This window comes from Patella vulgata, chromosome 5, assembly GCF_932274485.2.
Source record: "Patella vulgata chromosome 5, xgPatVulg1.2, whole genome shotgun sequence".
NCBI classification, from domain to species: domain Eukaryota; kingdom Metazoa; phylum Mollusca; class Gastropoda; family Patellidae; genus Patella; species Patella vulgata.
Window position 1 is genome coordinate 14,431,241 of NC_065883.2, and position 17,292 is coordinate 14,448,532.

General features: G+C 33.4%; 3 protein-coding genes across 5 annotated transcripts in view; 1 reads left to right on the plus strand and 2 right to left on the minus strand.

The window, feature by feature from the left end:
* LOC126820817 (protein kintoun) lies at positions 1-12,886 on the minus strand. 3 transcript variants are annotated; one of them, XM_050548946.2, is made up of 3 exons: positions 11,216-12,886; positions 2,883-3,026; positions 1-2,216 (listed from the first exon to the last, which is right to left on the minus strand). In XM_050548946.2, the coding sequence occupies exons 1-3, from the start codon at positions 12,878-12,880 to the stop codon at positions 1,047-1,049; spliced, it is 2,979 nt and encodes a 992-aa protein (XP_050404903.1). In that variant the 5' UTR covers positions 12,881-12,886; the 3' UTR covers positions 1-1,046. The 3 variants fall into 3 exon arrangements, with proteins under 3 accessions (XP_050404903.1, XP_050404904.1, XP_050404905.1); XM_050548947.2 differs by lacking the exon at positions 11,216-12,886 and adding an exon at positions 6,924-7,245; XM_050548948.2 differs by lacking the exon at positions 11,216-12,886 and adding an exon at positions 4,665-5,009.
* Positions 7,410-17,292, plus strand: part of LOC126820832 (leucine-rich repeat-containing protein 73) — a 22,116-nt gene continuing 12,233 nt past the window's right edge. Inside the window, exon 1 of the mRNA XM_056100805.1 lies at positions 7,410-7,534. The gene's annotated coding sequence lies outside the window, so the exon portion shown is untranslated. The remainder of the gene's footprint in view (positions 7,535-17,292) is intronic.
* Positions 14,052-17,292, minus strand: part of LOC126820848 (inner centromere protein A-like) — an 8,138-nt gene continuing 4,897 nt past the window's right edge. The window contains exons 7-8 of the mRNA XM_056100806.1: positions 16,876-16,950; positions 14,052-16,234 (exon numbers count right to left, since the gene is read on the minus strand). Of these exons, the coding sequence (XP_055956781.1) occupies positions 16,037-16,234; positions 16,876-16,950 (273 nt within the window). The 3' untranslated portion in view covers positions 14,052-16,036. The remainder of the gene's footprint in view (positions 16,235-16,875; positions 16,951-17,292) is intronic.

Genomic DNA, 17,292 nt, shown 5'->3' on the forward strand with positions numbered 1-17,292 from the left:
TACATTTATTAGTTTTATTCCATCACATTCTACATCTAGCATACCAAAGATATATCATTCACCTTTTCATTTAATATTGGAAGTAGTTTATTCAATGACCCACACTATATACAATTCTTAAAACAAAAACTAATATATTGTATACTTTTACAATTACATTCTTTAATATATATCAATCAATCAATCGTATAATCATCCTTCAAACAAAAATTTCTTCTAAACAAAACAGCTCTGTCCAAAACAAGATAAACACATTTTCGATTTTTATTATATAACCTTTCTAACATAGTGAAATGTTCTTTTCACATTTTCAATTTTTTTTAAACCTTTCTGACATAGCGAAATGTTCTTTTCACCTTTTTAATTTTTATTAAACCTTTCTGACATAGTGAAATGTTCTTTTCACCTTTTCAATTTTTAATAACTCTTTCTGACCTAGTGAAATGTTCTTCACTTGAAAAAGTATGAATGAAAGAACAGTTTCTTAATTAAAAAAGTTTTAGTCAGAATTCAGGTCTATATCAAGCAAAGGCTATCCCGTTCTGGGCATAACAATTCAAATGTAATTGAAACTACTTTCAATCTGTGATACACACCTTATGTCATCCTTCTATTTTCAACATTTTCCTTAAAATTCTGAAATGCATATACCTATACCTTAAATTTGCACCAATTTATGACTAATGCTATAACAGCTTATGAAATGATCATGTTTTAACAAAAATGACATGAACCAATCTCTTCTAGAACTTCATGAAGACATTCTTCAAATTTTAACACAAGAGATTTCATTATTAAAGAAATAAAGAATAAATTCTAGTGCATGTTCAAACTGAAAACAGAATTACATGTAATGCTTCAAGTTCATGCACATCTCTCACCTTCATCCTACATACAATTCATAAAATAATGAAATACAAATTTTATCATTAACAAAATAACAAAAATACCATAATAGATGTTTAAATGCTATATTGACTATAGATATAACCCCATTTTTGGATCATCATTCAATCTGAACTGATCTAGCACTCACTTTACACTCACTATTCAACATCCAAGTCATATATCACAGAATTGGAGAATTTAAAGGCACACTTTGTTCTGTGCTCATTAGTAGGTGCTCCCAAACCATTCTCCACATCGTCATCTGAGTCAGGTTGCGAATCGCCTCCTGCGACAATTCTAACGATAGAAGAATCTGTTTCGTCTGCCATTCTTTGAAGATCACCTGATTGAGAAATGCTGCCTGAGGCTACGGCTACCTTCTTCAAATCAGATCCTTTGTTCGCTTTGCTGATGGCCGGTTCTGTTTTACTGGTAGCTTCTGTAGTCTGTGTGCTGGAAGGTTCCATTGTTTGGTCGGTTTGGCTACCATGATCTACAGATATAGATTCTGTGTGGTTATCCATAGATTTGGACGGTGGTTTACTGTTGCCATTAGTAACGAGATCATTGGAATGAGTATTATCGTCATCCGTTGAAGATGTCGAAGCTATTTTATCACTTTTATTCATGCCCTGATTAGATTTTTTACCCTTCCCTTTCCCCTTGTTTCGCTTTTTCTTCCCACTAGTCCTAAAATCTAAGGGCTGCTGATTAGCTGCACCATTCGTTTTAACACCATCCCCATCTCCGTCGTCTGACCCTTGACGACAGTTGCATTTCTGTTGACTATCAGAATCCACAGTTGGGCTCTCAGAAAAACCTTTAGAGATGGCTTTAGCTAATTTATTAACCTCTTCAGTGACATCTTCTGTTTCCTCGTGGATTTTTTCAAAATCATCGCTGTTTGTGGTTGCAGTGTCTGATTGGCTATGACAATCTGACAAATCATCCCCACTGCTATACTCCGAACCTGTGCTGTTGTTTCTGTGTCGCTCCTTTCGTTGTTGTTTCAAGTTTTCCTTTCTTCTTGCCTTCTTACGTTTGTTGTGTAGCGTAGTTTTCACACTCTGAGGACATTTGTTACTGTGAAAGGAAGTGGAGTCCACGCGATTATTAAATGACACCGATTTGTGGAGTTTAGAATAATCCTCGTCAGAGCGTGGACTTTCGCTGGTTGGAGATAACCCGTAATCGTCGCTAGATTCAGAAATTGTTCGTTGTTTTAATATACTATGGAGTCTTGGAGGAGCAACTTTGTGAACGACTTCAATGTCGGCAGAGGAGGGAGTATCGTCATATTCTTCATCTTCTTCTTTTAACGACAATCTCTACAAAAACAGAAAATAATAAAAATCAAAATAAACTTAAAAAGACAAAAGTAAATGAAATGAAATGGGGTTTAACGTCCTACTCTGACTGGGATAATGAAGACACCATACAGTGTGCTATGAAAGTAATTTTGCTCGGACAGCTGCGCTACGGCTGACTCTCATATCGAATTGCAACTGCCAAGGTTTTTTTTACGTGTACGCCAATGTGCACACAGTACCTCATTTTTTGGTCCCATCCAAATGACTAGACAGATGAGCACAATAAATGTAATCATTATCAAAACGTAACTTAACAGTACAGAGACTGCAGTGTTGGACAGTTGCACATAATATTCAACTGTGATAACTTTGTATCCATGAGTGCTATTAAAGATAGTCAATCAGTCACTTAGTGAGTGCTATTATAGACAATGTGTTAATAATAAAGAATATTTAATTATCAAGTATTGGTTATTTTTAACAAAAAGGACATAAAAACAAATGATGTCTTTGGCAGTTGTCCCATCCGCAATTGTCTACCGGCAATTTCCTGCTCAACCATACATATACTCAACGAACAGTATGATTAAAGCTGATTAACTATGATAAATTATTCTGGATTGCTCAGATTTATTCGCACTCTAATAAACAGCAGTAATAATCTTAAAATGGCTAAAATCTTACGTTTAATTTTATGGTTAGCTTCTTTTCGTTCATCTCCGAGACCAAGACTTCGGTCTTAAAAGAATTGATTACTTCTTCACTGGCTTCTTGATCAAATCTATCTAATTCTGATTGTAGATTATTCTCAGTTAAAAATATCTTGTCCTGAAAATAGAATTGAAATAAATCTGATTGAAGGAAACACCATCAATGCTTTTAAAAAATGAAATCTGATGGACCGATTTGTTTATTTTGAGATTGGTGTCTTTTCTACAAACCAGTATAAATTTGATCAAAGTCTTGCTGGGAAACGAACGTTTGTTTGCTGGTATTGCTGTTTAATACTCATTCCTGGTTATTTTACATACAAATGTAGCTATAACTTTTATTATAGTATAACATTTAAAAGAGAGAGAGAGAGAGGAATGGGATTTAACGTCCACTTGACACAAACTAGGTCATTTCGGGACTAACATATGGTTTATTTTATTTCAATAATTCGCTTGCGCGTAGAGGTCTTTAGCAGTGGCAGGAAACTGGAGGACCCAGAGAAAACCCATGAGGTTGGACAGGTGACCCTACTCCTTGCCACGTACAACTGAGGAAAAATCGAAACCACGCCAGTTGACTCAATGACAGACTTTATGATACAGCGCGCGCGTGCTAACCATTCAGCCATCCAACCCCCCTATAACATTTAAAAACTAATACACAAAACACTATAAGGTTATTTATAATGTTTTTCATTTCTGTCTTAGTAGTCCCCAAAATGTCCCCTACATGTATTTTTACTGGCCCAAAAGTATAAAAATAGGCTTCTTTGTTTCACTAATGTTAACAACATATATATATTTCAAAAACATCAGATAATAAATGTAGTCTGTAGAGTATTCACAAGAAAATGTGGACGATGGACGAACAATAAACAGCAATATACATAGTAACATGTACGACCACATTTCCATGTGGGTGTATAAAAAGGTTGAAACCACAGCTTTTTAACACAGAATTATAAACCAAATCACAATCAAAGTGCTTGATAGCCTTGATCACACCAGTTTAAACAAAAGAAGCCTAATCATTGAAACATTATCTTATAGTGAAAATGGGTAAAACAATGTGCTTTGTATACATATGTATCTCTCATTATAGCAATACACCTACAGTAAGCTACACAGGCTTAAGGGCTATCACTTCAAAATAAGTAAAACAATGTGCTTTGTGCATTTCATAATTCCTGCTGCTATGCACCATATTGCGCCTAATAGTTCAGCTTTGAACATAAATTCTTGTTACACTCGTCCTGCCGTTTAACGACATTCAGAGCTGAACTATGCACCTACTTCTTCATATCGAGTATGCATATTATATAACTCATTAAAATTAACTGTATCCTGGTTACATACATGTATTGCATAAACTGTTCCAAGTGTTTAAATTAAATGAAACATACTTTTATTACAGAATTTCTATAAAGTAATGCACTTTCTATATAATATTAATATACATGAAGTATATGTAAACTCTATTAGTTATCTGTAAATAATAACCATATCATCACCCATTTTCCTCTATATTAAAATTATTTACCCTTCCTTGTTTATGTTTTGCCCAGACAATAAGACAAATCAACAAATATTTTTAAAAATTAATCAAAATACAAAACTAAAATAGAGCTCGAAAACCTGCTCAGAGGTAGTTTTTCTTGCAACTCCTCGTTTCGCATCCGTGGAAAAGAAAATTTATAACGATATCGGCCATCACATCGTTTTTACCCTTGAACTAAGAAGAAATCCCACCTACCGTTTCAGCAAAGCAAAATACCCAAATTCAGTCGCTTGTTTCAGCTAGCACTCTCCCTGTCATGGACAAATTTAACTGCATAAATCAACTTTAAAAGTCAAACTTCACTTTAGTAATATGCAAACAGGACGTGAATGACGAAATATAGCTCCCAGAAATGATTTACTTTTTCTCTCTCAAATTCGACCGGCTTCTCGGACAGCTTGCATAGAAATGAGGTCGGTTAGTCACGTGGTGAGGCTCTCAAGCAAACAAATAACCCTTGTTTATCCAGCTCTATTAATTCCTATGCCATTTACACATATAACAAAATAGACAAGAATATCCAGACGAGAGCAATAAATCTTGTTATCATTTGTAAGACCTTGAATTGGGCAATATATTTACATCTTTATAAAATGCAATCTATGAATCATACTATGGTAAACTATTGAACCTAAAGCCATAAATGATATCAAAAGTTTTCAAATTGATTATTGAACCACATTTAATATTGCAAAAACCATAATAGGACTTGAACCATCTCATTATCAGGTCTTGGTATCAATTTTTCCATGAGGGTACAGAAAGGTCAATTTGATAAAACTTGCAAAAAAAGCATATTTAATTTAGAATGCATAAAATATTGTGTCATTCGATTCGATTATAGGTCTGGGTCAGTCTATCTTGATGATTCATATATATACATATTTACAATAATTTATATAACATTTGTCGATACCAGTGAATTATAGCCGAGATAAAGGTAGTAATCAATAACTACCTACATAGTAAATTATATATATCACGAATATGATAGACTATTGGATTATATTTATTTACACTTTGTGACTTCATATACCACTAATAATTACAACCAACAGAAAATCAAAAATCCAATGTGCTGATTTCCACAAAAAATACACCAGGAGAACCTTCTTAATTAAAAGCCATTTTTTTATAATTAAGAACAGAGCTTATATGGTTAGACTGATGGAAATAATTGTAAAGGGTTTATTTATAGAATAATTCCACAATTAATTCTTAATGAATAATGGCATAAAATATATGGCAAACCTCAAGGATTCAGATGTCTATGCCTGTCAGACATGCAAGCTGGTGTATTGCTCGAGAAGATGAGTTTTATCCAAGAAATTTGTTAGAATTGTTTGAAAATAAAATAAAATGGGGTTTAAGATCATTTCAATTCTGCCTGTTTTAAATTATACCTAAAGATATATTAGGGCGCATTGCTCAAAGATAGGTTGCCAGGCAAAGAAAGATACATTTTTGATTTTGTCAGTAATATGAAAACATTTACAACACACTAAAATCTGATTACAAGTAACAATCCATTAAGTAATTATCAGAGATCATTAGAATTTGCATCGATTGTTTGTCTCATTACTTTAAACAATGTGCATAAATCTATGCCTCTAGCGCGTCTATAAGATCTCTCAAGTGAACAAGGGCCATAACTCTGGCAGTAATTATTGGAAATCGTTGAAAAGCAAGAGGCTTCTCCGTCTCATAACTGTAAAACTCTAGCAGTAATTATCGGAAATTGTTGAAAATCACTTGGATTCTTCGTCTCATGAACTTAATAACCTCAATCAGGTATTAACTTTTCAGACCAAATGGCCATAACTCTGGCAGTAATTATCGGAAATCATTGAAAATCAGTAGGCTTCATCGGCTAATGAACTTTAATACAGTGTATACAGTGTAGCCTCTAGAGCTTGTAGACGCCGCAGCAAAGGCTGGGCGGAGGCGACAGCAATATACAACATTTCTTTGTGGCCATATAAAAATAAAACTGTCAAGGATTATTTTATGTGCGTGTCAGCGTGAACACAAGTTGGATGGAACATTGTCAGGCCCTCAATCATGGACCTCTGACATAGGGGGAAACCATGCTGGATAACCCAAGGTACCTTTTCAGCAACACCAGGATCAAACCTGTAACCTCTGGGGCTTCCGTTACATGAAAAGGGTCATAGAAGAACTTTGTTTACATACACATGCAGATAGCAGCAATTTTGAATTCCTTCCTTCTAATTCTACCTCTAGTGCAAATCCAATAATAATTTTGACCCCATCCAAACAACTTAGGACATACAGGTAATTTTGAAAGCAAACTAAGTTGAGTAAACCCTACATATGCAAACTTAGACTGAAAAAAATCACACAACAAGCAGAAAGATCTAGCTACAGTTATAATACTTGTGTCATATATAAAAGCTAAACAATATAATGATGGACAGACAATATGGTACTTACCAAAATCCAAAACACAACTTTCCACAAAATAATATTAATATGATACGAGATTACACCATAAACTGTTTTCCGGTTATTCTCCTCTGAAATTTGATTACTCTCCATTTTTGATATCAGTTTTAGCCAATAGAATATTATCAGTATCACAATACAGAAAATCCTCTTTATACTGTATCATCCAATCAATGAACACAACGTAAATTGTCAACAGAGTGCTTCAACATTAATAACATTAACAACACTCTAGTTCATACTTAACAATTTATATCTACCAGTTTGTAGGCACTCTCTCATCTAATCAACTGTGCTAATACTAATAACTACATGTACAGGTACATGTATGCATGCCTAGTGCAAATAGGTACTGGCTGTACAGCTCATCTAATCCAATCATTATCATCACTAGCCTGCAGTACTAAATACAAGATAACACATCCTCAAATTATCTTAACTAAACTAATCTTGAAAGCACCCATTTATCCATCAGATTTACTATGTTTTCACTTTCTGGAGTTGTAATAACTGTTATCTTCAACTGATTAGATAGTTGTGAAGATTTGTGGTAAACATGTAGACTGTTGCCAGAAGAAATAAAACCACCAACATTCAAGGTCTGTAAGAAGTTTCTAGTCTACGATTAGTTCATATTTGCTAATAGTTTGAATATACACTAATAATGAGATTTCAAGACGCTGTGAGCCTAGACTTATATCTGAAAGCGTTTCTCTAATGCAATTACGATTCAGCAAGCTTATAAGTAGCCTGTACAAGGATATATAACTATTGTATCATCCACCTACAAACTGACATGAATGCATATTGACCTCAAATTCATACATCCTAGGATGCTATATTACTCAAAATCATCTAGTCTTTAAAATCTTAGCCCACACAAAATTCTATTTATATAACATTAAGGTATACAAACAAACAAAACTTCTGTAGTGAATATAGAACTGTCTGCTCATACATGTACCTTGCACTTTACTTCATATATTGTACAGTAGAAACTAGCCAAAGCTTGTTAGGCTCCCTATGTCCACAAATTGTCAAGTCATCGATGCTAAATTTAAAATTATTGTCAACAAACCCCCCAGAGAAAGTTTTCAAAAATATATTGAATTTGTATTAAGCTTCAAAAGTAAAACTGTGGATGGAAAATAACTCCACAAAATGCATTCAAAATTTTTGATCTTAAATTGATCAAATTCAATAGAATTCTGTCTTATAGCCCAATGAAAAACTTAATATGTTTAAAAAAATTCCACAGAAAACTTGCATGGAAGAAGAATTTGTAAGTAAACCATGAGCAATAACTCTGAAAGATAATGTCTCATTATTCTGAATTTCAATATAGTTCATCCTTAATAAACATGTACAATCTAACCAAGTTTTAAAAATTCCATTGTGAACTATATATTCTGTATTGGTTTCACAGGCTTCAGATGTCAAAATGTGAATCGAAAGATAACTCTGCAAAACGATCCCACTTTTTTTTTTTTTAATTTCGATGCGGTTCTTTCCTAATCATATCATAATCAGCTTACTAACTTTCAAACAATTGTTGACTACTATGTCCTATATCACATTAAAAACAAAAAATGAGGCGAGGTGGGGGTTAATTCTGCAATTGGATATATACCAAGTTAGTCACTAGTTAGTGTTTGGTCAAATAGCAATGATGCAAATCTTGGGATATATTTATTGACTAACTAACCATCTATGAGTTGTGATGTGTGTGATGCATAGCAAGCTAGGATGGTTAGTTGGTTACCCTTCCCAGAAAATCGGATACCACATCCTCATTTATAAATAATTCTGTGTCTTTTATATATGTACAACTGTGGATGTATATTGGCTTCACCGGACAGTTCAATTATCTTGTTATACCAAGATATGGTTAGTTAATAAATATGTATAAGAATTGGATTATTATTACTTGACCAAACACTAATTCTCCTTGCCATAAAGTACCACACTACAATTCCTATCATTACCTCCAAATTCCATCATACATCAATCCAAAATTAATTCATTTAAAATGCAAATGAATGTGTGCAGTAAATGACACGCCTTTGATATACATTGTAAGAGAATAATTAGCTGAGAAGATTATTTAAGATTTGCGTAAGCCAATAAGATATGACCCAATTTAAAAGTAAAACTCAGTTCTTATATTCATCTATTTGAGTCAAGATGTATATTTATTAAATTTATGACATGAATGGTGTGACAGGTGTCAGGAATGAGCTGCACAGTGCATGGTAACTACATGTAGTAAAATGCCTCTGGGGTCACATAAAATTTATGCAAGAAAGATAAAATGTATTTTAAATAGGCCTACTTACATGTATATTGTTTCCCATGCATACCCGAGTATCGTACACTGCTGGCAGTTGCATGTGTTCTTTTATAACCAACTCAGGCTGACTGTACTATTTAAATGATTTTAATTCCACAAAATTTGTTTGATCACTTATGACAATCAAAATAAAATTAATAATGACCTTAAAGGTTATTTAAAGCTATTTTTCCCATAAAAACAATTTGATGAATTTGGAATATAAATAAATAATAAGGTTTTATTATGCAATGTAATAATATTGTTGAATAAAATTATTCAAAAAGTTGGCCAACATCTGATGTTCTCAAGGTTTTATTCTTCTGAAGAACACAATTTATCCACCATCCAGTTAAAGATGCATTATATAAGAGTTAAATCTGCCTATTATTCAACATTTATTAACATGACAAGCTCCAATTTTAAACATAGATTATGCAAGAGCTAAATCTGCATATTGCAGGTCATTCTTTAGGCCTGAAATGTTATCTAAATTATTAATTAGACATTAATTAACTTATCCAGACCATAATCAACTCTTGATGTAATCGCTAGCCTGCAATGTTTATTGGATTAGGTTCCAATTTGCTATTTGACTTCCATTCATGATTTAATCTTGAACTGGATAATCGAGACTATGTTTTTTATTGTACCGACTTTATTAATGATGATCGAGGCTAGGTTGAAAATTCAATCGCTAAAATCTTGGTTCAGAGTGGATCAATTTGACTGAAATTTTCAGCAAATTCCCTTCACTTTATCTAGTTTTTAACTATTATAGTGAGAACTACCAGCTCTTTATCTAATCTCCAATAATGTATCTTTAAGTAGATTAGAATGCTACGGTCATTTAATAATTTAATTCAAAAATGCAGAAGCGATTCTAAGTCTCGAATAACAAGTACCCGTTGTTATGATGATAAACAATCAATGCCACAATTTGTCAAAACTCCAAACAGTGATAATTTAGCTCAGAATAAAGTAATTTGAACGAAATTTTCAATACATTCACTTTTAATTATCTATTTTTAAACTGTTATAGCAAGAATGGTCAACTCTGTATTTAAATCTTACATAATGCATTTTTAATACATGTATGTGAATCGATCATCTTGGATATGAATGATAAAATGGGATGCCAGGTGGGCAGCGAGTATTTCACACCAACTGATAAAAACCATGTACTACCACATGTATTTTACACCAACAATGTCCTAGTACATGTATTTTACCACAAACTTTTAATTCAAACTATTCATGGCATTGAAAGATTTTCAATGTCAAATTATGCTTAAGAACTGCAGTGATTTTTGATATTCTGGCAAGCAAGTAACTGAACTGCATGTACATGTATAGTAATCGAAGCTCTGCGATACTACGTGTATATAATATAATATAGCCTATTTAGTAACACTGACTTTGTATATAAGAAATCAAACTTTTAATTTCCATGTGTGTTTAGGACAAATAACAGTCCGGATAACTATTTCTTGAAGCTTAATCTTGGTACTGTACACAACAGACAGACCAAATGCTGGGATGGTGCTTTACTGGATTTAAATTACCCAATTAAATAAAAGCAGTTATGGTGTTCATTTCTGAACACCTCAATATCTTAACAGAAACATTCACTAATGAATAACCATATAAATTCCAGAAATGCTCATTGTAACTTTAAAATGACAAGTCAGCTTATTTCATTAAAATATTATACAAACAACTTTATAATTTATTCAAAAACAAACATGTACATCCAATCTGTAGCCTGTACCAATTAAAAACTCTGGTGTTAAATCAATAATGCAGATTTAGAATGACAAATGATCAATATAAAAAATAAAAATATTTTGTCTAGCAGCTAGCCAAAATATCTTAAAATGTAAAATTGTTAAAACAAGATATTTTCATCACAGTACAGCACATTAATATGACTCAACATGCATCAACATACCTCTAAAGAACTCCCATCAACGCCAGCTTTAAAACAATTCCACAATGTCCTGCAACTTTTACTTTTCAGGATGAGTAAAACGAGATTACTATCAGTGATGTCAACAGAACAATGATCTGAAGCAATGTCGCATCCATTAGGGAACTGCAGAAATAAACTATAATACATTGGAAAACAACCCGAACCCAAGGACACAAATTTCAGTTGAATGGAACTGGAAGCTGGAAATGATTTGGATACAGTTTCTAAAGAGACATTTTTAACATTGATAACAAAGTTTATCGTTTCTTCATCTTGTGTAAAGGTAAATTCTGGCTTATTGTATATAATGCTGGGAGAACTCTGATGATGGCTACTTTTGTTTTCTTCTTCAGCATTTTCAACTGTTTCAACACTTTGGGATAAACCTGCTGCTGATGATGATGAGGATGATGAGTTGTTTTCAGATGTTTCTAGAACTTCAATCAGAGGTTTATCCTCAGTGTTAATATCTTCACCAGTTAAATTCTCATTTAGAGTTTCATCTTCTGTGGGTTTAACTGGATACAAATCTGATTTCATTGGTAATACTGGCAAGGTAACAATTAAACAACGCTTTGTCTTGTCAAATTTAGCACTGCCATCATCTTCGTTTACTGGGTATGGCAATGCAATATCAAGTTTATATTGAGCAGGTTCCTTCGACTCCAACACAAGCCTTTTCTCAAAGATATCAAGATCGGCAGAAGCTGCAGATTTTAGTAATGGCAATTCTATAGATACTACAAGTTCTTTTGGACGTGTAGAGGTTTTTGAATTTCTTGAGTTGGTGTATTCTTGCATGTCTAATTCAGCTCTATGAAGAATTGAATACTTTGGAACGGTATAACTTGGATCAGGAGAATTTGTTACATCACTTTGAACATTCTTCTTGTTCTTTTCTGTGACAATATCAGTTTTCTTCTTTGCGTCAGCTTTTTTTTCACTCATTTCATCATACGGATACGGCATATTTTTCAAAATATCGCTCCGAAGTTCGGAAGAGCCTGGATTATTTTTTTTGGTTCGAATAACAGTGGCAGATGGGGTGCCTTTGAATTTCATGTTTGGTCTTTTGAGATTAGCTTTATATAGTTTAACTGAAAAGTTGTTTTCAATTCCGTCAATTGCTGTATCTTCGACAAGTTTATTAAATCGTGTATTCGACTGTGCCATTCTATATGTATCTGGGTGGAAAACAACATCATAAACCTGGCACTTCTTGCCATTTTTATCCAAATCTTCTCTTGCTGGAGCAAATGAATGAGGTATGTGCCACATTAGTCCACTCTTGCCATCCCCATTTGTCTGACGTTCGCCTTTTGGTTTGTCTATCTTATCACTTTGGCAAATGTTAATAAACGCCTTTGATTCACCGTTGACACTGGTTTTCAAAACATGACCCGGCGTTGGATTGACAAACGTGACATCGACCCCTCGATCGCTTTCTAGACGCGTAAGCTCTTCCTCGTAAAGCCGACGATTCTCTGGATTTGATATTTCTTCAGCATATTCTACAAATAGTTTTCTAAAAGTTTCATCTTTCATAGCATCTGATATACGTTTGATTTCATCTTCAGAAATATCCAAATCTTCAAAATTCTTGCCGACGGAGTCCATGATTTCGTTTGTTTTGGTATGCAACATACAAAATACGCATGCCCACGCTGTATTTCCAGTTATGGGAGACAACTCTCGCGACACGTTGGTATCTACTGTCAACAAAACAACTTGAACTAGAATATTCTAAGCTTTATTTAATACTATTTAAACAACAAACATGTCCATACATACCTAAAAAAAACGATACACACAAAATACGATTAATTTCAGTACGTTGTCATGTTAACCAAACAAAATTCAAATCTAACCAGTTAATTAAATTACAAACGGGAACAAAATGATGACAAGCCAAAAATTATATTAAATTAGATATAATTTGTAAAAAGAAGTAACTGGTTGGGACAGAGATGACAGCAATATTTCACCGTGGGTATTCAAAAAAATTATAATCTGAATAAATATTTCTTAATGAATACGGGTAGACCTACCGGTAACATATTATAGGCTATGAATGCAGGTATCAGCACGATAGGCCTACTTAAAATGTTTCAGAGTAGGCTATCTTACCTAACAGGCTACTCTAATGAATACTTGACCTTTATTTATGCCTTTTCCCTCTAGAATTGACAAAGGAGCAATGGATTAGCTACCATCTTGAAAACTTTAAAAATAACCAGATGATAAATTGGGCCAAATAATGGTTAACTCGTTCCATATGGATCAGAAGGTCTGTCAAGCGGCGTGGTTTCGATACCCCACTTGTACTTGACAAGAAGTAGGGTCACCCATCCAGCCTCGTGAGTTTTCTCCAGGTCTTCCGGGTTTTTTTTCCCACTGCTAAAGATCCCTATGTGCAAGCGAATTATTGAAATAAAATTGAACCATGTTAGTCCCTAAAAGACCTAGTTGTGTCGAGTGGCCTTTAAACCCCATTTCTTTCCAATCTGAATTCACAATAAACAGATCGATTCCTATTTTTGTACTCAAAAGCAGAATGTCTTGTCTTATTTATAACGAAATTCTGGCAACAATATGGTTTTACTAGCATTTGTCCAACCTGGCACTGCACGGGTTGTGCCTGTAACTCCGAAACCGGAAGTGGTAGGCTTTCGCCACAAGGCCTATGTTGCTACCTGTTCGGAGCTACCCCTACACACCAAATTTCAGCCTCGGGACAGCCCTAGTGTCTGCCAACAATGAACAGACAGTCACAAATATTAGAATAGATTAGAAAAACAAAACAATTCATGTGGTAATCATTATTTATTACAGGTTTCAATGATTTCCTGATTAGTTTGGCAATAAATACAATAAGACATGGACTGAGTTTTTTGTCCCTCTGCAAATAAAATTTTACATCATTTCTATTTTCTTGTCAAAATAGGTTTAACCTCAAGTTGAAAGACTCATGAAATATACATACATGTAGCCTATATTTGAAATAACTTATATTTTCCAGCTTTGAAATAAATGAAAACAATAACTTTCTTTGAGGAGTATTGACATGAAATATATTTTATAATACAGAAAATAAAAGTGATAATCATCCTATTTCGACCATTGTCAGAGATTATACTGATGTTAAAAATTATAGTAATTAAATATGAAATATATATGTAATAAATGTTTAAAACCAAAAAGTTTTTAAAACAGATATCATTAAACTTCTAAAAAATAATCTGGTGTTTAAATGCTGATTGTATCTTAAAAGGCACAAATTAGTTGGAAAAACACATTCCAAGCTCAGAATTTCTTTAAATAAAATAATTTAAATACAAGTACATAGTCAACAATTAATTTACTTGGCCAAAATTTTAAAAATTCTATGCTTGATCTCACTTTAACTCTGTTCATCTTATCAAGCCTTTGACGTAATACCTCGCATAAATCGGCACTAATTTCGATTGGGTAAGGATGCAGCTTGAGAACCTATCAGATTCCTCAATCATCGCGAATACCAAGTCTTGCGCTTTCCAGCTAAAATGTCTACCTGTGATAATTGAGTTGCAAAGTTCAAGGTTCGTTCAATGGCAAGGTTTCCGTGGAGGTTGCCATGCTCGATTTGATTGGACACTACACTTCATGTGTCTGCGGTAAAGAGAGATAGCTATAAGTTCGGAAATTGCAAAGCAGTGTTACAACGTCTAGATATTGTAAAACTTGCTGTCGTTGCTTCAGGACCATGCCATACCCCAGGCTTCCAGTCATTATATTGTACTAATTTGATCAGAAATCAAATCTTTGTGAAATTTTCCACAATGACTGACATTTTAAACACATCATTTATTTATATGGCCTATTGATTCAATCCAGTAAAAAGATACTAATTTCCTTAGCAACAAGGCTTGTATTCTCTCAGTAATACATCCCAATTTTGACCAGATCTGTACATCTGTACCAATGCACAAACGATACAGTTTATAAGGCATTTTTTAGTACAGTTCTTACAGCAGGGTATGATATATAAGAATTTTTAACAGAATGAAAATAAAACAAAACATTAAAAATATATGCAAAGATTCTATTATACAGTAATGCGAGCACATTATAATTTTCTAGTCTACCATACCACAGCAGTGATTTTTCTAAAACTTCTTTTTACAAAATGTAATATTGTAGTGGTTGAACAAGGACCTAAAATCTATTGTTTTGGGAAGATTTTTGTCTAAAAATTATCTCAAGCTAAAATGTTGATTTTCATAAAATATCCGTCAAGGCACTTATATTAAAAAACAATAAAACATCAGGTTAAGTGATGTAAGTCAATAAAAGAAATAAGTTTAGAGAAATTCTAGTCTACATTACCCCAGCAGAGATATGCCTCCAAATATTCTAAAAGAAAAGGTAACTACCTGTATATAGTCCATCTCGTTGAACAAATTGTAACCTTTGACGGGTCATAAAATTGGTTGTTTTGAGGTTTTTTGTCTTAAAAAAACCCTTCACATAGATTTTCATAAAATGGCCTTAGGCACATGTATTTAAACAATGAAATATCTGGTTCGAAGTAAATGAAAGAAAGAGGGATTTAGATCATATTTTGATTAGCAGGAAAAGGCTTAACAATGGCAAAACGGTCGAAGTTTAAATAACCAGTCATTTTTATGGCCTTCTATATCTACATCCATGAGTAACACATATAAATTGTCATTTCTTTTGATCTGTAATTTTAAACCTATACATTCAGTTCATGGCACAAGATACATGTATAAGACTTCACAATGTTCACTTTATTGACCTTCAATTGCCATCTGTGAGGAAAAAGGCATTTGAATTATTGTCATTAGATGCTGGAAGACTTGTCGTCTTGATTTCTTTATTTTCTTTATTCTCTTTTGTCTGTTCAGTATTCTCACAATCATTATCTTCATCATCGTCATGTTCAATGGTCATTCTTTGACTTATACCTTCTAAATCCTCCAGCTCTTTCATTGTCATCTTAAATAAAAAAATAACAAAACTCTTCTAGTATCAACAATGGACAGACCTCTACGAGAAACCAATAAACAATACAACACAAAACTGATAACATTTTACAACTACATATATGTACTCTATAAAGCATAAATAATTGTGCAGTTAATTTATTATTCTGCTCAAATTATTCATTCATGTATTTTATTTATTTAATAATGTCTAATTTACCTGCATCAGCAACGGTTAACACTGAACGTAAATGTTGATTCAAAATGCATAGAATAATTGAACTAGTGATTAATCTGAATATGTATGAGTTTAACAGATGTGGGAACAAGTCGCCACACGTCAGAATCGAGTCACAGGTCGCCGCACGTCGAGTCCCAAGTCGCTGACTTTGGTACTAATTCGAGTCAAGCCCCAAGTCTTCACAAAGCCCAAGTCGCCAGTTCAGCAAATGAGTCACCAATTCATGGCGAATAAGGTAAGTTAGTGTTATGCCCCCACCTCTGGAGTTTAATAGAATTACATACAAGATTGGTCATAGTTTCATTTATCTTAACCGTAGCCTCTAGACCATCCAGAAACAATCATGGACGACAGACCAATGCGGTGAAAACATGGGAGTATAAAAATGTATACCACAGCTCTAGAAATCTTACCTGTACATTATCTAAATAATTCTGTGTTTTACTGTTCATTTCTTGAAGTCTTTCTCTCATGGCTTTTAATTTATGCTAGAAAAAAAATAATATTTATCCAAAGGGGTAAATAGCATTTACGGTGATTGACAGAAGGGAGCTAACTCTCGTGTATCAGAGGGCGCTTCATTTCATTGCTGGGTAGTATTAACACATGTCAGCGAGTAATAATTATTTTCCAATAGTTGATAAAAAGAATACCTTGTTACTTAAATCGATGTTCACTTTCAATACCTTGTGACATATTGCAGTATTGGCTTTAATCTTTTATTTAGCAATACAATCCAATAAAATACTGACATAAATTTAAAGAAACACCTACAATACACTTTCAATTTCCTACAAAGTAATCACAACGCTGTAATATTTAATATAGTA